Genomic DNA, 26,764 nt, shown 5'->3' on the forward strand with positions numbered 1-26,764 from the left:
ATTGGAATCTTTGTTTCCCTTAAAAGGGAATCACATATCACTACAATCTTTCTTTTCTTCCTCATGCAACTGGACTTGACAGGAGGTGTAGTCCTTTCTTGACTTGGCAACACCTCTGATGGAGAAGGACCTTTGTGATTGCCTTACCACATCCAGAGCCCCATACCTACTGAACCTTGTTGGTAACTAGAATTCTAAGCTAATTTACAAGTAGCTCGAGAGCTTTGCAAAAAAGTCTTTCACTCAGACTGCTTATTCCTTAAAGCAGTGGACAATATGGTAAAAGACCTGCTCATGACACTGTTTTCCCTTCAACTTTGTTTATTGATGTACTGAACATGAAAAAGTACAAAGAATCCAAACACAAAAGAAAACATGTACAACCTCTTAAATACTCAACAGAATATATTCTCTATTCCAACAAATGTGAATTAAGTCATACTATACAACTTCAAATAAATACCAGCCTTATATTTTACTAAGTGCTCTGATAAACACTGTAAAGTGAAGCCCAATTTACATGCCTTCTCATCAATGCCGTTAGTTGCTACAGTAGTATAGGAAAGAAGCATGTAGCTACTGTTTTTCCCCACATTGGAAAGTTTGTGATTTATATACTATATACAACTTTTAATGCAGAGGAGTAGCTTTAACAATCTAAATGCACCTAAGAATGAGGAAGTGCTCAGGAAGCCAATTGACTCTTGAATAGCATTGAGTGGGTCAGCATGAAAACTCGCTTATTCACTTTAGCACGCGCTTCACAGTATATGTACTGTACTATACTGAAAATTTTATAACTACAATTTAAATGAATAAGAACCAAAACCAACTGCAAATATAGTGTACAACTATGTTATGCATAGAACATTGCTTTTTCTAAGGGGAAGCGTATGAGCATCTCAGTTTATACAAAAGCAGGACGTAACTACATAGTTGTCAGTGCATCCTGGTGAAGGCATCAAACCCTCAGCTTTTTTTGAAAAATTTAATTATAAGCTAGATGCTAATCAGAAAATATTCTGTATTTGTTTTCCTTAAATTTCTTCAATACATGGTAAAGACTTCTTTTCTATTTCCCCAAATAGTGATTTAAGCATCATACAAAGTTAAACTTCAATAGCATACAGGTATTTATGGTTTTCATACGAAAAATGTAAGGAAATTTGTTCAAAACATGTTTATATTTGTTTTTTTACCACAAACATATTTATAAACAAAAATGTTGCATCACCATAAACAGCTGAAGCTAGACTATCTACAGACAAAAAGAGCAACAGATTTGATGCACTGTAAATTCAAGTCCTCAGGACAAAAAAAAAAAAAAAAGCAGACCTCAAGTAACAATGTTAATGCCATTTACAAAGAAAAAACTCATACAAAAACATTCAAAATTGAACATCACTTGGCATGTAACTTAAAAAATAAACCAAAACCAAAATTGGCTGAAAGGTTCATAACTTAAGGTCTTATTTACATTACACAAAGCTCAGGTGTTAGCCTTGAACTTAACCTTCAAAACACCTCCTAACATACCCAACTCAGGCCACTTCTGCTGATTTGCTACTGTGCAAACCATGCTCAATGTCTTTTAAGACAAAACAATTCTTCAAACAATAGCAAGTACATCACTAAACACCGTGAGCTCTATCTGAAGGGAATTCTTTAGGAAGAACAGATTTTTTTTTTCCCCCATCTCTCAGTATTTTAAGTTTTCTGTTTGCTCTTATATTCTTTTTTTTAAATTTTCACTTGTTTCAAAATCACAAATTAATGTGAGCCACCTATCACTTAATAACCAGGATGATCAATGACTCCACTGATGATTACAAAAAATGAAACCAACAGTGCATCCCATTGACTTTACTTCTTAATACAAAGGTCTCAAAAGTATTTCTACATCATAAATCTTTCTAAATTTTTCCCAACAACTGTAAATTTCCTGGTAAGTTTTAAAAGCTCACTAGGTGTCATATGAAGAGATTTCTCAAAGTATTCAAGTCAAAATATTTGTTCCAGGACCAGTAAAAAGTTTCTCCAAATTTTTTTTTTTTTTTACAAAAATAGATGCTTTTTTTTCTAAACCCACATCAAAGAGGTTCTTATCTCTTTGGCAAGGTACTGCTTTACGAAAAGTTCTCCAGTATTCTTACAATAAGCTTTTATAATGAGTTCCCATTCCCCAACCCAAACGATAATTATAAAATAAATACTGCTTACAACTTTATAAATAAAATGTAAACTTCAGATACTTTCCTTGAACAACAAACTGAAACAACAATGCATTACAATGTAAATTAAATGAAGCAAATAAAAATTAAAAAAAAAAAAGAACTTAAACTACTACAGAAAGCCTCAGTATTTACTCATAGGTTCAAGGCAGTCATGTATAAAGAAAAAAACTTCTTCCCTTAGCTGAAACATTTTAAAAGGTCCACCTTCTTCAAAGAAGGCAATAGAATATGTATTGTAACAGGTAAAAACCCTGTACCTCTTGTCAATATTCAAACACAAAAGATATTTAAGAAGTTCTAATTCAAATATTAGCAATAAAAAATCTCATATATTTCTTAGGATGCTAAGTAGTCATTTTATCCCCATTTCCACACTGACATACAACAAAGGCATTTACTAATGCATAAAGCTTCTTGTAAATTGCCTTTGTTGTATAGTTTTCATGTATTAATGCACTGAGAATAACTTATTAGGCTTTGTGCGTTTTGTTTGTTTTGAAGGAGACCTGCAATACTCTGTCACCAAGGCGGTATCCATTCAGGCTGGCTATTGCCATAGCTGCCTCATCGTAGTTTGTCATAGTCACAAATCCAAAACCTTTGCACTTGTTGGTGTTAAAGTCACGGATGACCTTCACATTGGTTACTGCTCCGAAGGGTCCAAACATTTGCCAGAGGATACTCTCATCAGCATCAGGGGCCAAGTTGTACACAAAAATGCACCACCCAGTTCCTGCATGCCCGGGGATATTAATTCCAGCCAAACTGGTCATTCCATCAATGGTCATTGGAGGAAACCTACTGACGAATGAGGGAAAGCAAAACAGAATCATAAGGTGGCTGCTCACAAAAAATCCCAGCAAAGAAATGTCAAAATAAAAAAGAAAATGATACAGAGCTTTTCACAGGATGAACATGTTAGCTCAGGCTAATAAGGGGACATCACAAACATTTTCTACCCCCCAAATGGACAAGTATCATGTAAAAAATTATACACAAGTAGGGAGAACTATGTTAGGTATGTCTGAGATGATGAAACATAGAAAATCAAATGGAAAGCATGCTATAAACCTGGTGAGGGTTAGTAATTTGAAACAGGAATTCCATGGAACTGCTATAAAACGTTTATCTATTTCATGCACAATGCAACAAAATGAACAATCTCAGCTGAAGTCTCAACATGCAAAAATCCAACATAAGTCTTACTGAAAAGAGTTTGCAAAATACTTCAAAATAATTTTGAATATGGTTATTATAAACCAAATAGTTCTTTTTTACCTCTTTACTCCATAAGCTATGTTGAGCAGGTTGTCCAACCTACAAAACATTTAGCAACATGTTAAGTCTTCAGACTTTTCTATCCCTTAAGGAAACTTGGTATATTACGGTCACATCCATTATACCCTACAGAACCTCATATAATGTTAATGTATCACCACTGAAAGAGCTGTCCCACCTTACTACACCTGATATAGTTAATGAATACAAAATAGTTCTTGGGTAGTAACCACAACCATAAGAACTTCATTTCACAAAGTATACCACTACCACAAGTTTAGCCTAAAACAAAAAGCATCAGCATTAAGTTACAGTCAGTGAGCACATTAGTTAAGTTTTCCACCTTACTAACCTGGTTTAGATGAAGAGTTTTATTGAGGCTTCTGACAGTTTGCACATAAAATTACCAAGACAGATGCAGTATTTTGGAGCAGCAGCAAACATCATAACATAAACTGCAAAAAGGATTTTTCATTTTCTTACTCATTTTGATAATTCCAAAAAGTCAAGCAGGTGAGGCAGAAGGCTAGTTAGGGGCTTTTGGAGTTAAGGTCAAAAAAGCAAGTATATGGACAGTGGAAGCAAGGTCGGGTGATAATATTCAGGAGGAATACAGAGATGCTGCCGGTCACTGAAGGGAGTGAATTTGTGTAGACAAAGCTTAATTGGAGTTGACGCTGGCCAGAAATGTGGGGGACAACAAAAAGTGCTTTTCTAAATATGTCGGTCACAAAGAGCAGTCCAAAAACGACATCAGACCATTACAGGATGAGGATGTTCACCTCACTAACAGGGACACAAAATAGGCAGAGATTTCTCTGCCTGTCTTCAACAATGAAAATGGGGCTAAAAGGGTCCCAGTGTTTTTTCAATATATACACATACACATGTTAGATTGTAAGCTTTCTCCATGTATTTCTTTCCTCTCCTTCCCCCAAGCTGCTAAACTGTGGTATGACACTGCAGCTCTAAACCCTTTGAAATTACCTGGCCAACACCTGGGACACACAGTGCCTACCACTCTTATTACTCTTATTCATGGAGTTCCTCAAAATGCTTCTTTAGGAAAACGTCAATCCTGAAGAAGCTCTTGTTTCTTCCTGGCAAATCCCAGACATGGGAAGAGAAAATCTTATTACAGATTTTCTTCAGGACTCCACAAAATATGAGCTTAGGTTAAAAACAAAGTACAGTTGACTTAGTTTTCTCAAACTACAGAGCATTCTGCAGTAAGCCAGGTTTGTGTAATACATTGTCAAGAAAGTAAGCCACCAAATCTCTAAGAGAGCAGAAAAGAGGAATTTAAACAATACATGACTATCATCAGTACACTCAGTGTCAATGACAGAGGTCTACTGTCATTGACATCCTGGGAGGGGGAGAGGAAGGTGAGGAGTTCTGTAAACACCATCAACTTACAGGTCCTTGCTATAAAGCAGTCAGCTGAGGACTTCATTCAGTAATGGAATCACTTTTATGATTTTCTATCAGTTACCTTGAAGATTTGAAAATATTTTGAAGAAATTCTCAGAGACTTTCCACTGGAAACTTTTAAAGATGCTTTAATTTACACATCCTATAGAACAATTACGTAGAGCAGCCTTTGAAAGTCTAGACCAAGTTTTCTCTTAGTAAGAAAAAAAGAGGCACTGTATTGATTCTGTTGCTTTTACTATCCAAGTTTATGCTGATTGTTTTCAGGCCTCTGTCAACCGTAACAGAGATGGGACAACTGCATCGGTTAATCCCGTCTGAAATGTCAACAAATGTCAAGAATTAAGATTTCTTTCACATGTTAACTAATGAAAGATCTGAAGCATTGGTGCCATCTCAACTATTTAGTCAGCACCACACCTGGAATGCTGCAACAATGCAAAGTAAAGACCCAAAACCCAAGAAAAGATGATTTCCCTTTACAGTTAAAAAACCTAAAAATTTGAAAAGACTGTCTTTTAGCAAGGAAGGATAAGTCTTAAGGCTTTCACAAAAAAAACTAAATTCATTTTGTCTGCAACTTCAGCTTACCTTTTGATCAGTCAGTTAAACCCTTTCCTTCCTTCAACACTGATAAAAGATTTTATTCTCTCTCTCCTATTTACTACAGACTTGGTACTTATTCAGTGCTTTTTGTTACCATTATACTTGTAACGTGGAGCTATCATAGTATCTCTAAAGGTGGTTTAAAGCATTACTTTACACTGAATATCTCAGAAAAAAAATCAACTTGCCAGCGATATTCACAAAAATACACTGCCTTTTAGACAACAATAAGCCTCCACCAATCAAAATTTAAAGTCAAAAGCCTAAAGCTGAAGGACAGGGGTAGTCTACAGAAATTACTTAAGTGCAAAGAAATAGGTCTTATCCAAAGAGAAAACTCTGAAAGTTGGAGAACTTTTACTAATGGTGATAGATCTACCTGGAGTATCAGTTAAATACTATAGCTACCCCAGTCAGCATGAAGTGCAGTCCATGAACTCTGCATATTCAGTCTATAAGTGAGGGTAGCCAATGCATAGCTTTTAAAATTTGGTACATTCTCTTTGAAGAAAACTGTCACCTGATTTTACTTCTTGAAAAAATGAAATAGAAACTGCTGAAATGTATTACTGTTTAACACATTCCAGTCACATCCTTTAGGAGCAGAAGGAGGGAAGAAACAATCAAAATCACTGAAACAAAACTCAATGTACTCATGAATGTAGATAATACAGTATTTGTTTTGCTTTCTTCTCACCATCTGTCCTTTTCAACACACTAAATATCACAGAGAACTGTATGGCTGTAGTTTCAACGTGATGGGAACATATATCCCCAAAAAACACATGCAAAAAATACTTGACTAATCTTCATTATGAAAATTTGCAATAAGATAAAGTGTAGCATGGAGGGCTTAGACAACCAACAAGGGAGAAAACAAAGCCTGAATAGGGAAGAAAAATAGAGGGTGGGGAAGAGAAGGCTGGCTGTGGTATGCTGTATGGCTAAGAAGAAAACTAAACTGCCTAGGTCAATGTTAACTGAATCAGCTTGTGCATTACTCAAGAATAATCTAAGAAATGAAAAGTCATCTTCGAAAAAGTTTTTAGTGACTGAGTAGAAGAAAAAGATGACACTTTAGTTTAGCTAAGGAGGTTTATTAGACAGTGAAATGCTATCAGTAGGATGGCATCCATTTTTTGCTTTAGCTGTACTGTAGGAGCAGAGCTAAAGTTCACACAGAAGTTGGAGAAGCGGGAAAGCGCCACAGTGGAGGCAAACAAACACGTCTGTGGGAACATGCAGGTTTCAGCACAGCTGTACACGTTATCTGACTTACCTAAAACGTTGAGCCTGCTGAGCTAGAGGTGCTGGATACCTTCTGTTTGGAGAATGGTACAGCTGGGAAAGTACAGCCTGACTGGTTTTTTGGCTTGGATTGTTAGCAAACTTTACAGTGATGGGCTCTGTGGCACCTGGAGGTTTCTGGCCGTTCAAGCCCTTGATAGCTTCTTCTGCTTCAATTCGCTTGTCAAACCGGATAAACCCCACGCCCCTTGATACCCCTGCACAACGTGAAGGAAGCATATAATAATTAATTCAGAGACTCCAGAATATTAGTAGTTAACATTTTATTTTCAAGGCCAATTGCTATGTTAATGGTCAATCACTGTGAAGACATGACAAATTTTGAGCATAAGAGAACTGAGCTTCGGCTCAGAATAAGAATTTTCTACTGTAATTTTAATTTTTAATTTAACTGACGTAAGACTCATTTGTGCAAAAAGCTTGGAGGATTGAGGGAAAACAGGGGAAAGAACTTAAACCTAGTGAGTCAAAGAAGAACTCCAAAAGAAAGCAATTTTGGTGAGGATGGAGATGAACTCAGAACCAGCTGCACTGTAACTGCCGGTCAGTTTACACTACTCTGCAGTATCTACATTCACAGAAATTCTGTAAATAGCTTAGTTATCTGCTCTCCAGCAGCAAAAAATGGCATATGCCCTCCTGCAGTACCCCTTGAAGGTCCCTTTGGAGCAAATATGCTGAGAAGATGATGACATGCACGTTCTAGACTGCAGTAACAGGAATTATGGGTATGTCTTAACAGTTCATGGTTACCTTTAAGTATAAGATTCATTTTCAGTGTATCACCATACACCATTAAGTGCTATTTTTGAGGGAAACTTTTCTTGGTATTGAGAAGTCAAAGACAACATGCAAGGGGATCAGCAAAGTGAAGGAAGGTCTTAGGAACATTGCACATCAAAAATTTATATTGTCTTAGACATAAACACTAAGGTGTCAACACTTGAATCAATTAACGTTAAAGCTACTAACAGCCAACATTACTTGAATGCTTTGTTGTAATATTCCTAGTGCCATTTAGAGGCCCTTTATGTTTTAGTTCATAAACAATGATGATTTAAACCATCAAAGTGACAATAAGCGGGTATAAAAAAAGCTTCAAAAAGGCAAATGTCACAGTTTCAACTTCACATTTTTTATCTGTCAGTTTGTGTCACAACCTTATTATTCATATCATTTTGAGCCTACCTCTCCCAAATTACTAAGAAGGAAGGAAGAAAGCTTAAACCTGAACAACAGTCTCTATGCTAGAAAACTACTGTGCAAATACCAGCATTTATTAATACTCAGAATTACCCAGCACATTAGAAGTTTAATTATATTTACTTACTGGCCCATTTGTCAGACCCCATCTATTTCTATGCAAGAATATACAGGAACATACTGTAAATGATTATTTATTGCAAAGACTGGAAATCTGACCCACAAATCTGCTATTTCTACGCATCAGTGTTCGGTCTTTAGCTTTCCTTTCCATGCCTCTCTACACTCTCAGCAGTTCACACTATTAAAACACTGTATAATATGTCAATATTGAGATTTCTTTTAACTGCAAAGGACTACATACAAGTTCCTCTGCAGGTCAGTACAATCCTTTCAAAGTAAGACACTTTGCAAAGCTTATGACCTCCTACAACTGAAAGCTGTTTTTCACGCACAAGGACATCTGACTTTGAAAAGGTACAACTATAAAAAAAGTCAAACCTAGTTAATCACAGAACTTACCTACTCCTGAGGAACTCAAAGTTCATGCATATGCCCAAAGTTAATGAATCGACCTTGAAAACAGTCTTAACAGCAATTACATGTGTGGGTCTTCTGTAATCCTAGCCTCAGAGAACCAGCTATGCATTTCTGCATAAAGTTTTCTTTTTTAGAAAAATAAAGTTTAATAGCATTTTGTAAGGCGCTGAGCGACTATTTTCATGCAGCAGCTTGGCGAGGAAGATTATAGCAGCTGCAAATTTAGTACAAGTCATCAAACAGTCTTCAAACCTGCACCTTCAGGGTGGAAATGACTCAAGCTGGCTCAGTACACTCCACAGTCTATTTTTGCCCATGCATATTTATGAACAATTCCAGGAGAAAAACGCATTTTCTGGTCTACATTATAGAGACAAGACCTGTATACTGAAAGATGAAATATTTCTTAAACTGCCAGTCCAAAAAGGAGAGGTCATGCAAAACTGCCTACTTACCAGTGACTTGGTCAACTAGAATACGAGAAGTAATAATGCGTCCATACTGGGAAAAGATCTGTTCCAGTTCTTTCTGGGTCATTGTTTTTGGAAGTCCACTAACATACAAATTTGCATCTCTGATAGAAGCCGAACTTGGTCGCGCATAGGAAACCTGAGGGGAAAACAAACAAACAAAAAAAAACCCCTAGAAAACCAACACTTTAAAACCAGATGAAATAGGTTAGTAATTTGTTCTGAACATGGGTCACTGGGCCTTTAGATTTGTTTTTTATTTTTCTGGAGCTGGCTTCTGAAAATACGGATGGAATGCAACACAGACCACATAGAAGAAGCTGACTGCATGGACTCTCTGTAATTGGAGAATTACTTTCAAATAAATGAGAAAAAGCTAGGTACACACTCCAGCAAGCCTTGGTGAAGAAAATGTTCTCTGTTAGCTTACTGTAAAATTAAAAAGAAATTTAAGAAGTTCCAAGAATGTCTTTTTAATTCTCATTAAAAAGCACTAAAACATACAAGAAATGAAGATTTCAGTGTGATATCTAGGCCAAAAGCACAAAAAGGCAGTCTGAAGCACTTAAAGGTTTCCAAATGTTTTTCAAATGCTGTGACCTTTGTACATGTGTTGAGCATCCTGTCAAATGACACAATCATTCATGAGGTCAAGATAAACTCTGCTATATCACTTTCACAGGCCTCAGAATGAATGGCAGAAGCAGGAATCCAACCTCTATTTTGACTGTTCATCAGCAGCTTGCCAATTTTAGCAACACAGAGGTCTTACATCTAAATGTCAATTAACAGTGAGATTCTCAGATCCTTTTGGATAGAAAGTTTTTCACTTGGTGCCTCCAAGTGTCAGTCAGAAATATTTTAAGATGATCAAGTATATCCTTCAACCTTTAGACATGTTACAAAACCAGTATGTTCATTACTTTCCACTGAAGTCTGTACAAGTGGTCTTATGCTTGCTACAGGAATGATTAAAACAGAACATCTGTGCTTCTTGAACATGACAAAATGCTTTTATCTGGGGTTCTCACCGTGGAAAACGTAAAAATAAAGAAGGAGTAGTCAGATTTATGTCCTTTCCTTCCCTCCCCTGCAATTAGCCTGCACTATTACCCAACACTGGGCAGTTGAAACTTGATTCTGTAAATCTGTCTTTTGCCTAACTCTTTGACATTTCTTTTCAAATCCTATCTCATTTTCGTGCAGATCAGCAGACTCCTAAGACTCCTGTGGAAGTAAAACAAAAGAGAGCACCCTGGAGATTAAACAAGCACTATCCTGAACACTGCTGTGATCCTTCAAGTTCTACCCAGAGGCTTTATGCAAGGTACCTTTGTGCTGGCTGAACAGGGTTGACCTAAAAAACTTATAGTTGTCCAACACACAGCCTCATGAGCCACACTGCCTTGTTCTTTCTACATGACAGCCACACAAGAGCTGAAGACCTATGTTCAAAGTTATAGCACAAGACTAAAGTTTGCCTGCATTCAGTCAAAGTAGCAACAAGGACAGTGATGGCCACCCATTTCTACCAGGTAGAGAAATAACAGCTAAAGAATGAACAAACTTGCCCAACTTGCCCATTTGGCTCTGAGTTTCTTTAAGAAACAAAGTTCCACATCTTAGAACTTGGCAGGATAACTTTCAGGAGACTAAAGGCCAAAGAACGGAGTCAGACTGCCTTGGGGACAGGCCTAGACACAGTAAATTCACGTATTAGCAAAACCAAGGAGTTCTGAATAGCTAAGTCAATGTTTGTTTTCAAAAGGAACCCTTCCACCAACACCTCAGAATTTAACTCTACACAGTAGGCAGGGACAGCAACAAAGTCCATTTATAACTGAACACAATGAACTGTTTTATAGTTTTAAATTATCTTTGGAATTGAGATACACTGAACAGTGTCCTATCCAAACCTTTTTAAGCTGTCAGATGTTTTTCTTCCTATATGCATTTTGCCTGGTCCTCTGGAGAAAATTTCAAATTCCTGTAACTGTCAGCTAAGGAAGGAAGAACAACACTAACTTTTCTTTAAATTTAACAAAACAGCTCCACAACTGCTAATCAATATTTCACTACTGAGAAACTAAAACCCCTATGGTTTGCTGTTGGTATTGTGGACTTTACAATAGCTCTGAACTTAAGTAAATATCTGTTACAAAGCTCCTTTCTACATGTACTCTTGCAAGTACTCACAACAGAGGTTATAGAGTATAAGCTCTTTTCAAACAGGACAAAATAAGTCTGTATGAATAGAAGACACCAAAGGCCTGCCAAAAGCCTTAAGTCATGCCTTAGGGTGCCACTGTTTTCCCAGTATCCAAAGTATCTAAACTTTACTCTAGAGGTAGTTCCTATAGATACTGATAGATCAAATAGCTCCAGTTCCTAAGTAGTCCAATGCAGTAATTGGAGTTTCCAACCAGCTGCCCATTCCTGACTGTCAAAAATCATTCTAATTTGACACACAAGATAGAATAAAACTGAGGAAGTAAAACATAAGTAAAAATAACATTGTGATCTCTATGAACAGAGAGACACACAAAAAGTAAAGAAAAATCTTAAGTAAAGTAATTGACCTGTGAGGCAATACTTCGTATCCAAAGTTTTTTTCCCTTCTGGTCAATGAGAGACCTGAAGGGCAACAAAAAAAAGATCTGTAGAAATATACTGTCACCAAAAGGAAGACTGGGGAAAAAAAACCCCACTGCTGACTAGGAACACAGCAAAGAACAGGACACTTAGACTTTCTTTGCCTCAGTCTTTAGCAGTACAACTGACATTCAGGGATCCCAGGCCCAAGAGCAGTAGAAAGTCTGGAACAAGGAATATGTACTCTTAGTGGTAGAGGATCACAGTGAGGAATACCTAAAATGCACAGAGAAGTCCATGTGGCCTGAAAGGCTGTGCCCACAAGTGTTGGGGGAGCTGATGGATATCACTGAAAGGCAATTCTTGGTTGTCCTTTGAAAGGTCATGGGGAAGAGGGGAGGTTTCTGAGGAGGGGAAAGAAGCAAGTATCACCCATCTTAGAGCAACAAGAAACTCTCTTGCCCTCTGGGTAACTACAGTCAGGTGAAACTCAACTCAATCCCTGGGCAGGTGACAGAGGAACTAACCACGGAAGTCTCCTTCAGTCACATGAATGACATGGAGGTTACTGGATGCAGTCAGAATGGATTTCTAAAGGTGAAGCCATGTCTGACCAATCTAAGAGTCTTCTAGATTGATATGACTGCTCTGGTGAACAACGGGAGAACAGTGGATGTTGTTTATATCATCTGTACAGAGACCTGACACTGTACCTGACCTGAAATACGCTCACTAAGTGCACATTAAGTACAAACCTAATGTTTGCTTGAGTGATTCTGTGATTCTGTAAATACATACAAAGTTAAGGGGGGCAGTGACAAGACTGAAAACCAGCTGAGCTACCAGGCTCAATGGGTTGCAATCAGTGGCATGAAGTTCAGTGGGAGGCTCGTCACTGGCCTCCATCGATACTGGATCCAATACCAGATAACATCCTCACTATATGATGGGGCAGTGCACACTCAAACTTTTACAGATGTTACAAAACTTGGACGAGCAACTGACAGACCAGACATCCTGAGGGACTTCAACAGACTGGAGAACCGGGCAAGCAGGATACTCAAAAAAATTCAAGAAAATCAGAGTCCACCCCTGGAGAGAATAATCCCATGTATGACTACATACTGGGAGCTGACTGGCTGAAAAGCAGGTTGTCAGAGAACTCTGGAGTCCTCGTACGCATCAAGCTGATCATAAGCCAGCGGAATGTACCCTTGTGACACAGATGGCCAACAGCCACCTAGGCTGAATTAGCAAAAGCATCACCAGCAGGTCATTCTTCCTGTCTACTCAGCACTGGTGAGACACTTGCATGGGACTGCCTCCAGCTCTGGGTTCCCCAGTGCAGTAAGATATTTTTTACACCTAAGATATAACACCAATCACAGGTTACCCTTCATGGAAAGTACCCCAGTGACTACTCATGTATCCTAACTGACATATACTCGAATGTGAGCAGATTAGTCACAGGAATGACACACATTAAACCAAAATCAGCGGTTCATCACCAATATCCAAACACTATATCTAGCCATCTTGCTAAGCACCAGAAATTCTGGCCAGGCAAGAAATCAAAGAAACATAACTTCAGAAACCCAGTGTAACTTGATTTTTTTTGACAAAATATTACTAGCTATCTTTGATTCTTGTAAGTCAGCACCACTAGAGAAAAACAGGGACACCATAAAATATTACTGGTGTAAGGGAATTAATTCCTATGCAGGAGAACATTGCCTGGAGTATGGGATATACAGGTTTTTTTCTCTATTGATGTCAAAGTCCAGTGATTTCAGTTGTGATACAAATTTAAAGCAGAGACTCTCTAGATTCATCTCCCTACCTGTATCCTGTCAGTTTGATCATTCCATAATTACTTGCTGATAGTTCTAGATTTAGTCTCTTCAAACAATTTCCATACAGACTGAATTAACAGCTGTGCTAAGATTTTAATTCCACAGCTACTTCAACAAGTGAACAATTACAGTTATGCAATGTCAAAACCACTGAACAGAAAGCAAGTCAAGAACCGACTGAAAGCCTACGGTTTTAAATATTTAATGATGACACACACTGTACAACACTGAACAGCACTACTATGGAGATATCAATTTAAAAAACAGTTTTACTGAAATTTTCCACTGCAGTTACTAGGAAAGACACTTGTTTCTAGAAATGCAAACATTACACCACCAAATTCAAGCATTTTCACCGCTGCTTTAATATTTCATTTAACATCACGATTAACCATTTTACAATTTTCAAGTGATAGCTCTGGGAGTTGGCAGGTTAAGTAAAGAAGTTGCCAAAAATAAGAGACACAATCCCTACAAATGAATTTTTCGGTTTCTTACTATCTGCTATTTCCTATAGACACTTCAGTACCATGCTTGAAGCTCTTTTTTCTTATAGCTTATTATTAGTATAAAGTGCAAATAGAAGTAGTATTTGTATTCTCTCAAAGAACTTCAGAATTTACTATCAGTTTCTCCTAAGCACTTCTACTTGACATATTCTCAAAAGTTTTTAAATCTGAAATCTTTAAATATTAAAATCAGGATTTCATAGAATAGAATCATAGAATCGATTGGGTTGGAAAAAGACCTCCGAGATCATTGAGTCCAACCCTTGGTCCAAATCCAGTCCATTTACTAGATCATGGCACTCAGTGCCACGTCCAATCTGCGTTTAAAAATCTCCAGGGATGGTGAATCCACCACCTCTCTGGGCAGCCCATTCCAATGCCTGATTACTCTCTCTGTAAAGAATTTTCTCCTGATATCCAACTTAAATTTCCCCTGGCGGAGCTTAAGCCCGTGTCCCCTTGTCCTATTGTTGAGTGCCTGAGAGAAGAGACCAACCCCCAACCTGGCTAGAACTTCCCTTCAGGTAGTTATAGACAGTGATGAGGTCACCTCTGAGCCTCCTCTTCTCCAGGCTAAACAACCCCAGCTCCCTCAACCTCTCCCCATAGGACTTATGCTCCAGTCCCTTCACCAGCCTTGTTGCTCTTCTCTGGACCCGCTCCAGCACCTCAATATGTTTTCTGAACTGAGGGGCCCAGAACTGAACACAATACTCAAGGTGTGGCCTCACCAACGCAGAGTACAGGGGAAGGATCACTTCCCTGCTCCTGCTGGCCACGCTGTTTTTGATACAGGACAAGATCCCATTGGCCTTCTTGGCCACCTGGGCACACTGCTGGCTCATGTTGAGCTTCCTGTCAATTAGTACCCCCAGGTCCCTTTCTACTTGGTTGCTTTCCAGTCACTCTGTCCCCAGCCTGTAGCGCTGCATGGGGTTGTTGTGGCCAAAGTGCAGGACCCGGCACTTGGCTTTATTGAACTTCATCCCATTGGAATCAGCCCATCTCTCAAGTCTATCCAGATCAATTTCAGTCAATGTTTACATTCATTAACTACCAGTGTAATCTTTCAGCTTAGAACACTGCTTGCCCTTCAGGACAAGTTCTTTTAAAATGCATGCTTCAGTGGAAAAAAAAAAAAAATCCAGTAAAAAATTACCATCCAGTGTGTGCAGATGAAAATGGGTTAAACCTATCTGCAAACCAGACAGATTTATACTGAGAAGAGGAATACATTAGGAATATGTAAGCCCTCTTGGCAAGTATAATAAAAACAAGGACGTATTTTTGTTACAGCAATGTTCTCAGAGGCCTTTGTGCCAGGCACCGTGCACTTAAATTTGTATGAGACACCATGACTCAAGACTTCTTCTTAATTCAATTTCTAGTAAGAAGATGCTGCAGCACACCTCAGAGATGAGGTCTGAGCTATCACTAGCCAGCAATATATCATCTGAAACAGGAGAGTACACTGCTGTATATTCATCAGGTTTACTTCCTGTATCCCCTCAAATGAGAAGACAAGACACTCAGACACAGACTTCCCTCTGCAAAGGTGACTTACACTCAACTCTGTAGAACTACAAGTGGATATTGCTCAACACAGCTTCACTTATGTATGTAGATTAAGATAATCAATATAACCATATCTGATAAAGCTGCTGCTTTCACAGCTTGTTGTGCAATAGGCAATGCATTCAAAAAATGGACACCAAAGTCACAGACTTTCAGCATTATCAGAAGAGGTTTCACTGTTTCAGTCCACATCTCAAAAGCGCTCCAGCTCTGACAACTACAACCTGTGCCAGTGTCACCAATCTGCGGTTGGTCATGGGATCCACATCCGCTCTGTTCCCAGAGGGAACAGCTGAGGGCATGAATGGACCAACCTGACAGGCTGCTCCTCTATAAAACCAGACCATCACAATCAGATTTGGCCATGAAGTAGTAGAAGGCTTAGAATACGTTCAAAGTGATTACTGATGGGCATAGTAGTTCACATGAACATGACTAGACAACACAGAAGTACCTGTATTTTATAAAGCTCTTTCTTGGAACAATTTTTACCTGAATAACATGGTTTTGCCAAAGAGCTGTACCCTAACTATATCATAACTATTTAAGACTCCCAAATATAAACCCAACACCAATTTTTGAGTAAGAGGAAAAAATAACACAGGTATTTATTTTACAAAATTAAGGAATGAGCACTCTGCAGGTAAATTCCATTGAAATAAAGTGAAGTCTCCTTACAGATAGTCCTTTGTAGCTCTTAGTAGCTGTTTACAGCAAAGTCTTCTAATGTTACATATTTAGAACCTTCACTCTAAGCATGTTAGCATACCGGCTAAAAGGTCTCCAGCATCTGAGCCTTCCACCAAATTAGTTACTGGACAGAGAATAGCCTGCTGACACAAAAATGAGTACTGGAGCTCAGAAAGACTTTTTACTTTCATTCCTCTTTGACCATGTTTCTTTATTTAACTCTCATCAGTCAGGAAACCACCACCATAACCTCTTGTGCTACTTGCCCGCAGCATACCCGCACTGACCCCACCTTCCAGCGTGCAGCAAGCTGAAAGCTCTATCACCACAACAAAGCTAGGAAAATGAGCTAGCTGCTCAAGTTCAGTTTCTACACTGAAACATGAGATGGGAATTATGCGCTACAATCACAGAATAGCAGTTCTGCTGTTTTGCCTTTAAAGGGATCAATACAGAAAAATATTTTAAAATCTGCAGTCTTGTTAAAAATAAGCATTTAACTCAGAATTTAAGTACAAATAAAAGATATTAAACAAAAGGAGATTCGGTCTCCAAACATTTTCATTTTCCTACTTCTCACGTACTTTTACTGTCAAAAGACCTTTCTCCACACTTTACATTCATGGTTCGGATCTGGTAACACCCCCTTTTCCCACTCATGCCCAAACAGTGAGAGCACCAAGAAATTCAGACACTTAGAATGGAAAAAGTAGTCAGATTTCACAGAGAATAAGGGTATGCAGCATAATATTAAGCCCTCTACGTAATACAACAGAACAAAGTCTCTGAACAACAGACCCCAATTAACCTTATGCTTTTGGAGTTGAGGTAGATTTGTTCACACATTTTCCCTTCTTCTGAAGGAAATAAATAAACTTCAATTTCTCTGTGTTTTGTCGAGGGACAAAACTGACAGAAACTGTGGCAAGCTCATCCCTTGGGTCTCTCTTGCACTATTCCATGGGCACATCTCCTAGAAAGGCACACAAAACATCTATTGCCACAGCTATCACTTCAGTGAAGTATTTATCTCACAGCCTTTCAGGAAAAACTATAACTGCATAGATAAAAGACAACCAGAGTCAATATTTAATATGTAAAAAAACCCCAAAAAACAAAACACAAACAACAACAAAAAACCAAGCAAAACAAAACACTAACTTGGAAGCTGCTAGCTTAACAGATATCTGTTTATCTTCCTCAAAGGTAAGTAAAACCATATTTTACAAAATTTAAAGCATTCTTCCAAAGAGAATGTAAAAAACCTCCATACCTAGGAAAGCCCTAGCCTACCTAAAGGATTTTGCCTAATTAGAGGACTTAGCATAGCATGGGAAAAGCAGAGTACAAAAGATGCACCATCAATCTCAGCGGTAAGAAACAGTTTTTCACTAGTTTTGTTGGCATTTTTTTGCTTGCTTAAAGCTTTGTTTTTGAGCAAAGCTTGCAGTCTTCCTTCAGCTCCATACAGTACTGCTGGCCCCTTTGAATATGCCCATTTCTGTGTTAGAAACACCCAATGCAGCTCAGAAAGGACTTTAATGCACCTACTGAGGCTTTATGTCTGCAAACCTGCTCAGCAGCCTTACAATTATCTGCCCTGGTCCAAGGATTCTCTTCCTCAGAGAAAGCAAGGATGGACTCTTGTAAGAAACTCCAATCAGCAGCAACATGGCCCTTGGGGCTCAAACAGAAAACAGACTATGTCATTGGTGAAGGTGAGATTAGCTCATTTTATGGTTTGGTCTGACACGCTGTATACAAATGAACAACCGTGTGGCCATAATGTGGTTTACAGGAAGTGACAGCAATATGCTTTTAGAAGTGAATCCTCCTCTCAGTATTATTCTGCTATGGGAAAAACAAGCAGCCACTTTAAGCTGGTTAAGTAACATTCAAAGTCAGAGGAGAAAAGGCGTGTGTGTGTGTGTGTGTGGTATTAAAATGAAAATGCTGTCAAAGCTTTAACTGTTAACACAGCTAAAAAACTGCATAACTACAGTTTACAAAACTCCTGCAGAAATTTAAGAAAAAACCCCTACCTTTACCTTTGTTTCAAGACAAATTGTTCTTCTGCCTCAGATCTGCTAGAGCAGTTAAAATTTTACCTTAAGAATACAGTCCTGAGTATGGCGTTACCCTGTCAAGACCACTACATGTTCTAGCAAGATAGCCTCTCTCTCAATATTTGCTGATTGATAACATCAGTAAAAATCACTGGCTTTCATTAAACCTCCACATAGAATTCCCTTTTGCCCCTCACTAGAACAATGTTCTTTAATGTTGGGGGAAGTGGGGGTGAGAAATAACAAGGTAAGGAGGGTTTCTCTCACCTTCACAGCTCACTTGCCTCTGGCATTTTAATAGACTTCTTACACAATTCATTGTATTTCATTGCTACCCAGGGACATTACTTAACGAAAAAATTACTACAAAGTGATACTACCAAATTTTTTCTCCACAAGTATCAGTAGCAAAGACAGGAACAATCTCAATCTTTTACATGCTGCACTAAACTCAGAAATCAAACCATCATGTTTCTTTTTAGTATTTTGTTATTTTCCATTAAATGTAAAAAGCATTTTCAAGAGCAGTACCATCGGTAAAATTTAAGGGTGGAGCTGTTGAACGGCTAAATTGGAGCATAATTCCTTTAAAATGAATCTTCTTGTAAATCTCAGTAATGGTTCAGGGCACCAAGTGAAACTACACTACATTATGCCAAGTTTTAAGGACACTCTGACTCAAAGGACACTAATGAAGTTGCAGCACATCCCTCACTTCAAAAGTCTTCCCATGCTGTACTGCACTTCTTTGGGCATTCATAAAGGTGATATTTTAGTACTCACTCTTCTACTCAAGTCCTAACTAGCTCTTCTCATTACACAGTTTTCTACAGGAGGGCAGTCAGTTAGGTGATGATGGCAAAATAGAACATCTCGTACTCGTAGCCAAAGAATTTGACGAACTTCATTCCAACACCGAGGTTGGCAGAATGTTACATGTTAAGCCTGTTTTTATTTTAAATATATGCAAATTTACAAAGTAGTGGGAAAAAAACCTACAGATTTAATACTTTAGATAAATTATTTCTTAAATTTCTACTTCCTTGACAGGTAATAATTACCCATGTAAACATCCCCATAATCCAAAGAGCTTCAGAGGAGGAAAACCCTATTAAATCTGACTTCTAAGCAGCACTAGGCTAGGTAAAACACAGCTAGATAATCAATGCTATCTTAAAATAAAAGGTCTACTCCCAGGCCTCTAGCTGGACAGACTATTTTTTTCTGCTTTCAAACACATATTTGCATACATGTTTATGCATCTCACTGGCATTCTTGATTAACAAAACTTGCATGCAGGGGCTCTGCCTCTTCAGGCCCTCTCACACTAGTGAGTTAGGGATAGAACAGTGGAAGCTCCTCAGCTCTAGTTCACCTTTAAAGGGAGGAAGGAGCACCACATGATGACACTGTCATCTTCAGTGTCCCCTTGGCAGCTACAGTCCACAAAGGACTGTGCCCAGTATTAAAGCAGCCTAGCATTCATGAAGAAAAGCCAGATATTTTCCTGTGTCTTTCTGCTACCTCTAACAGTGCAGGTAAAAAGCTACCTCCTATTCACCACCTTGCACAGCTCTAAGCCAGTTTAAAGACAGGCCATTTGTTTGCCCACTCCTTTTCAGACCAAGAACCTGAGTACACCTTCTTGTTAATGCAGGAGTCTTTTACTCCACATTTTACTCCTCCCTTGAAAGATATTCCTATTTATACAATCTCTCAATAAATTCACTTTTTTTTTTTTTAAGAGTTTTCCTAAGAACATGGTGAGGAGAAGCCACTGAGGATTTCTCCTCTCCCGAGCAAAAGCCAACCCAACAAAAACATGCACTGAATTTTCTTATCACTATGTGTAAATCAGTGATTCATAACCTTCTTGCTTCTCTTAGTTCTCCACATTTGGGAAGAACTTGTCTTTCCAGGACAAGCCAAATGAAAAAAGGAGCCAAGCAGGTAACCAGAAAAATCACTCCATGCACAGAAATATACATTTTTACTGTCTCAAACAGAACAAAGTGCCTGTCAGCAGCATCATCTTCCAAAAGAGAAAAATCCACAGAAAACACTTTACCTTTTATAAGATAGAACTCATTTTCACACTGAAGTTGCACAATTAAATGAAGCCCAAACTTCACTACATACACGATGTAACCACGTTTACATTGCAAAGAACCATAAATTATGCCACAGAGGGCACCATACAGTATGAGGAGGCATACTGTCTAGCAGAGCAGGGTTCAGGTATCCAACACACCTATAAGTGCCTTCAACATTAATGTATACTCACTCTGATGTTTTAATATTCAGGTGAAATCAGAAGGCAACACAACTGGTACCAGGTACAAGACTAAGACTGCTATGACCTGCTTTGGAGGTATGGATCTGAAAGTTTAAGATACTTTACAAATTATTCAATGAAGTATTCCATAAAGCGTTCCACAGGATGTTCTTTTTAAAAACAGTAACAGGTAATAGGTTTTTATATCACTACCTTTACAAAAAAGCTTAAGCCAGCATTTGCAAATTCACCTTTTCAATGTATTTTATTTCTAGAAAAACAGGAAGTGGCATCCCCTTTTAGGGATCATAAAATGAGTGAGTATCCTCACTCTTCTATTAATGGATTAAAACAGTAGATAAGAAAAACAACTCTCAAGATTTCTGTTTCTAGAAATTAGAGAAACTGAATTTAATAAAACAAGGGCAGGAAGAGTTACAACACAATCAAAAAAGATAGGAATATCAAACATTATAGACCTAGAAATTAGAACCCTAGAAATCCAGTAATTCATAGATAACTGAAATAGTTATTTCAGCATTTAATTTTAAGGATTTGTAAGAGAAACAAGACAACCAGCAACCTTAAAAAAGGAAATATTAATAAGGAATTTACACCATCTCTGAGAAGGTAAGGAGGAAGCACACAGTGTTCAGACAATATGCAAAATCGCATTTCTTCGCCTAAAGCATGCAACATAACTTGACAGTTAAAAAAAGTCAAACGTACATCCAGAATGTCAAGAAAAAGGAATTGTAATCTAACTCTCCAAATCTAAGCAGACTAGAAAAGACTAACATTTGCTTCATGAAGTCCTAGTTTATTCTACTGACATTAGCAGAATTCTTGTTACACTTGAAAAAGTAAAACAAATCAGGAATTCAAAACAATTCTGTTTCTTTAAATCATATTAACACTACATACTTTTATTGTTTTAGTTTGAAGTCTCAATCCATTCAGAGTGTTGATAGCTTTTTCAGCATCCTTGGTGTCAACGTAGTTCACAAAACCATAACCCAAGCTTTGTCCTGATTAAAAAGAAGGAATAAAAGTCATCATTAGTACTGCAGTGCCACACAATGGGTAGCTAACTGTTCTAAAGCTACATAGACACACTAAGCAAACATTACTTGTATTGAAGAACGGTATCTGCTCCAGATACAAATACAAAATTTGTAATGGTCACAACATTTTCCAGTAAGGCTACTAGATTTTAAGTAGCTTCTCTGTTCCTGTGTACTGCAGTACTTTCTCTGTTCAATGCAGAAATGGCTACATTCAGTTCAATGGAAGGTTTAAAAATGAGTGAGTTTAAAATGTTCTTCAGTGTCAGAATTTGAGTCAAATCTGAAGCCAAACATTTTTACAGGTGTCCTTCATACAGTAAATAGAGTCTCTCAGTAACAAGGTTTTTAAAGGCTTCTTTTACTACAGTATTCAAAACAACTGGTAATAGTAACTGTTTATGAGTTAAATATCAGTCAAAGATGCATTATTTTCAGATTGTTTTAGTGATGGAAATTCGGATGGCAGATGGACATAAAGCATTTTTAGTTAGCTCTTAATCTCTGAACAACAGCCCATTTCTAACCATGCATTCTGTCTAAGAACTTTTTAAACACTTGAGTTCAGCATAAGAGTCCTCTCAACAACTTCAAAACCTATAGTATGCCATCCCTAACAAGCATTCTCCTTTAAAAGTACTTTTAGCACATAAGAATGCAATTAGGTATAAAATTTTAACATAGTGATAGTATACCACTTAAGAATATTACCCTTTTATTAGCACAAACCTTTTCAGAGACACTCCCATACTCTTGACCATTTTTTAAAAAAATAGCTATAGAGAAGCATCCAACATATCTAATTCACAAAATGCTAATTAGAAACATTATTTTGGGTACAGAACAATATAAAAGGATAAACAGCATTATATAAAGCAAAAATGGCAATTTATTGCCAAAAAAGAACTTATGCTGTATCAAGTTCTTGTATGGTATCTGTACAGTACATATTAAACAATATGTAATGCAAAAAACATGATGGGAAGTTGGTACTTGTTTCATAATGACAAGAGAGGGCTTACTAACAAGCCCATCACCTCTGGTATCCACAGTTTTGTACCAATTATGCCTACCATGGCACCAAAGAAACACAGACACCATCACCACCCCACCCCCCCAAAGCTGCCTCCATTCTTTTCTATCTCCTCCTCAGGTGAAATCAGAAGATAGGTTAATATATGCATCAAGAAAGAATCCAAACCCGAAGTGGATAAAGTAGTGAGTAACTTTGTTCTAGAGAATCCTGTTCTGAGCAGGAAGTTAGACTACATGATCTTCAGAAGTGCCTTCAACCTCAACAATTTCAGGCTCCTGTAACAAACCATATGGAAATATACAGAAGCATTTCTGTAGTCATTTACACCTCTACCTAGATATATCTAAGTTTCTTGTCTTGGAAGTGCCTTTTTCCTTATTAGTTTGATGACAGTAGAGCAATTTCTATACCTGTCACCTCCATCACTCCCACTGTCTGCAGAAACTCTTCTCAACAGTGTCTCCAAAAAAGAGAGAATGTCTTTTTGTGCATGACTTATTTCAGTCTTATCCTAATATAGAAATGCTGATTTTAGGTGTTGTTATTAATCTCCTAAGGAACCCATTTAAACCACAACCTTAAAATATGTTAAATTCTAAAAGAGAAGGCTATTTCAGATAAGATGTTCCACTCATTAATTCCCGACTGAAGAAAAAGATGTGCAGAAGTTATTTCTACTACCCCTCTGTCGAGGTGATCTACTTTTCACATTAAAAACACCCAGACCACTGGAGACAACGAGCATACCCTGCTGTTATAAAGGATTTAATTAATGACCATTCTTCTGGAGACACCCTACAGTTAAGACAAACAATGACAGAAAATAGCTCTGGACTCTTTCATCTATGCCTCTTCTGCACCAAACTCCACTCACCAAGACAGAAATCCCCTGCACAACACACACTTGTTTCCAAGTGTGTTTTCAAGTGCTATTACATGTTTAGGTATTCTGAATAGCCAGTTTAGCCTTTTGCTGATCCTCAAAATTATAGCCTACTCAACCTTAACACAGACAAGAGACTGACTACCTGAGTACATCAGCTCTTAATTCCATAACAGATCTACAAGCAGTATTAAACTTAGTTTATCCTAAACAAAGGAGTGACAAGAGTTTCTTATTTTTTTTCTGAATATGTACTTGTGCTGTTAAGAAGAACACATTCACCACCTTCAAGGGTGCTCATGTGCAGATGAGCAATATTTCAGAAGTTACATGCTCAAACTGTCAGTTGAGCTTATTCTCTTTGACAGTTCTTGTGGCTACTTCATAGACCTGTTTACAGTTGTTTCTGTAGACTTTCTACCAGATTTTATGCTTGGAACACCAGAAATATTAGACAAAATGGTGCAGAAAAATGCAACAGTTAACTAAATTATTGTTACAACAGTCACCCAAACTAGGAAAAGTAAAAATGATGAAAAATGCACAGGGTAATTAATTCACAATACTTATCAGAAAAGAATCACAAAAAAATTCTTTTTATTCTGCCCAAGTTGTTTTGTAAACATTTACTATAAATAATGTACACAGCTGTAAAAGTCAAAAGAAAGTCCTCTGCTATACAATATCCAGAAAAAGTCACAAAGAAGTCCTGTCTACAAAAAAAGAGGTCAAGTAAACTAGATGTGATAAAAGTGACACCTGTCCATTTTCAAAGTTTTCCTTTTAATAGTAGCAGCAATTTCCCTAAAGTAGAATGCAGCCATTTCAACAGAATTTCTAAACCAGTATTCTCCTCCTGACAAAAAATAATTCAACTTCCTGAATAATAATAATTTCCCTCTAGAACTAAACTTATGTGAAAGGACTCCTTGGTTATTTCCAGCAACTGCTTCAACATTTTTAAGCAGAAGTTTACAGCACATTCCTGTTGCAAGAACTCAATTTTAGAAATAAAAATCATGATGAAGACTTAGGTTGGATTACTGTAGACAAGACTCAAATGAATAAATGACAAAAAGATCAAGAAACTTAACTGATTGTTTAGAAAAATCCAAGTCAAGTCTAGTTTTACTTTAAGGTAACTCAGGACTGTGGGATAAAAAAAAAAAGATGTGTCACTGCACTGTACATTTCCATGAGACACAGCTATTTACACCATGTAGGAGAAGCACTGAATTACTGAATGCTCAAAGGCAATTATAAGACAACTGACTTCACTTCATCACTGTTAATGACCTACGCAAAGCCTTCTCATGAACTTCGGAGGAATAAGATCTAGAGACAAGGTAATTTTTCCTATTGCCCTGTTACCACCAATTATTCATAAAAGATAAGAGTTGGTGACATGAAAGAAAGAAAAACTAAGTCCTGGAGCTTTCTGAATACTGATGTATCTTACTACCTAGAGAAGTCCCCTGCTGAAAAAGCATTCATGCATAAAGCGCTTGGTTGCACAAAGCAGCCCAGGTGTCCTGAGGCATCCCCCACTTCAGTGTTAGATCAACTAGTGAAATCTGTCATGTAAGACTAGAGATTGCTCTAGATACCACAATTAATAGGACATTATTGTTTATGAGCATGAAGCAACAACACCTCTGGTGTTTTTCTTCTGCTGGTTACTGTAGTCTAAACATTTCCTCTGAAGTCCACTTCCACAGTGAACACAGCTCATCACTGTTCTTTGCAGAGTCTGCTGCTGTTGTCAGCATACAAAGCCCTCTCTACTTCATTATCAATTTAAAGATCGTGTATTCTGATTACAGTATGAGGCAAAATTATTTTTCTAGATTCAAATGAAGTGAGTTCTAAGAGATGGTGGTGTCTCTTTGCTACCGCCTGTCTACTGAAAGACAGTTTTAAGGGCTGGGCTGCTAGCGGTGATCACCCATCCAAGGCAGCAATTTATGCCTCAACAGGACTGAGGGCAGCACCTGTAAATAGAAATGAACAGTTCAAGGTATAGATGCACGGTAAGATGACAAGGGCTTTACTCTCCTTAGATAATCCATACACAATTACCATGTCTTAGCAGTTTATTCTTTTCAAATAATTCTTTCTGTGTCTAAGCTTCTGTTTCTCTGGTAACTCCAGAACCTATGTTCCCATGTATTTGAGACCCTGTTTGAAAACAAAAAAGCCTGTAAGACATTCCAGACTTCATTATCTACCCCCACTAAGCACACTGTGTTCTTTCCAACAAACCTCTAATAAATATTCTACTTTTATGTTAAAAAGTTACACAGATCAAGCCATTTAGCCCAACCAAATCAGGTCAACAATTCAAATATTTTCTGAACATCTGCCTGTTCTCTCAACTTCCCTGGGAATCTGCCTGCCTGACAACTTCTCTTGCAACAAGAAGTATACTTTCCAACAATAATTTCCTTCATTTTTCTCTTTGGAAGCAGTTACAACAGCCACAGTTTATTAAAGCTTTAAACAGACCATAAGAGCTTAATTCTTCCATTGCTGCACTGTCAAAAAACAAAAAAAGGGGGTTCAGAAAGGACAAGAGTCTTTAAATCAGACAGCTTCTTTGATGGCAAAGTTGAAGAGATCCTCTCCCTTTGACTACTATACTCATAAACCAGGAAAACACATGATAGTACATAAAGTGGGAATACAGTACCTGAAAAGAGAAAACTTCTGTAACTAGATTGATACAGAGGACTGTCTGTGTAGCTGCTCCCTTGTGCACTGGCCAAAGAACAGCAGTCTATGTTATAGCAGGCACTGGAGTGCTGGATTGCTGCAAAATGTTTGTGTTATGTTTCCCACCTATGAGCTATCACTCAGTTTCAGGAACAATATTCCCTAAAGCCTGTGGGCACTTCAGAACCAAGAAAACTAAAAAATACTGTTTCAGATACAAACAGCAAAGGCATCATCTTCAAGTGCTCTTTACTCAACGCTACAGGGCAGCAGGGTGCATAATAAGGCCAGAAAGACTGAGCTGATGAGGCCCTCTACAGACAGATCAGAGCAACTTTGCATTCACAAGCCCTGGTTCTCCTGCGGGACTTCAACCAACCCAGTACCTTAGGAAGGGACAACACAGAGCAATTCAGGAGTTCCCAGAATGCACTGA

General features: G+C 37.9%; 1 protein-coding gene and 1 long non-coding RNA gene across 12 annotated transcripts in view; one reads left to right on the top strand and one right to left on the bottom strand.

The window, feature by feature from the left end:
• Positions 1 to 303: 303 nt before the first annotated feature.
• Positions 304 to 26,764, bottom strand: part of ELAVL2 (ELAV like RNA binding protein 2) — a 111,577-nt gene continuing 85,116 nt past the window's right edge. For 9 of the 11 annotated variants that reach the window (XM_027652469.1, XM_027652474.1, XM_027652465.1 and 6 more), the window contains 5 exons: positions 21,558 to 21,661; positions 9,059 to 9,212; positions 6,832 to 7,057; positions 3,513 to 3,551; positions 304 to 3,035 (listed from right to left, as the gene is read on the bottom strand). In XM_027652469.1, the coding sequence (XP_027508270.1) occupies positions 2,705 to 3,035; positions 3,513 to 3,551; positions 6,832 to 7,057; positions 9,059 to 9,212; positions 21,558 to 21,661 (854 nt within the window). In that variant the 3' untranslated portion in view covers positions 304 to 2,704. The remainder of the gene's footprint in view (positions 3,036 to 3,512; positions 3,552 to 6,831; positions 7,058 to 9,058; positions 9,213 to 21,557; positions 21,662 to 26,764) is intronic. The other 2 variants (XM_027652464.1, XM_027652463.1) reach the window with 1 other exon arrangement.
• LOC113951470 lies at positions 12,677 to 15,544 on the top strand. Its single transcript, XR_003529167.1, has 3 exons — positions 12,677 to 12,964; positions 15,101 to 15,272; positions 15,416 to 15,544. It is a non-coding gene; the product is annotated as an uncharacterized LOC113951470 (long non-coding RNA).

This window comes from Corapipo altera, unplaced genomic scaffold, assembly GCF_003945725.1.
Source record: "Corapipo altera isolate COAL_440 unplaced genomic scaffold, ASM394572v1 61286, whole genome shotgun sequence".
NCBI classification, from domain to species: Eukaryota; Metazoa; Chordata; class Aves; order Passeriformes; family Pipridae; genus Corapipo; species Corapipo altera.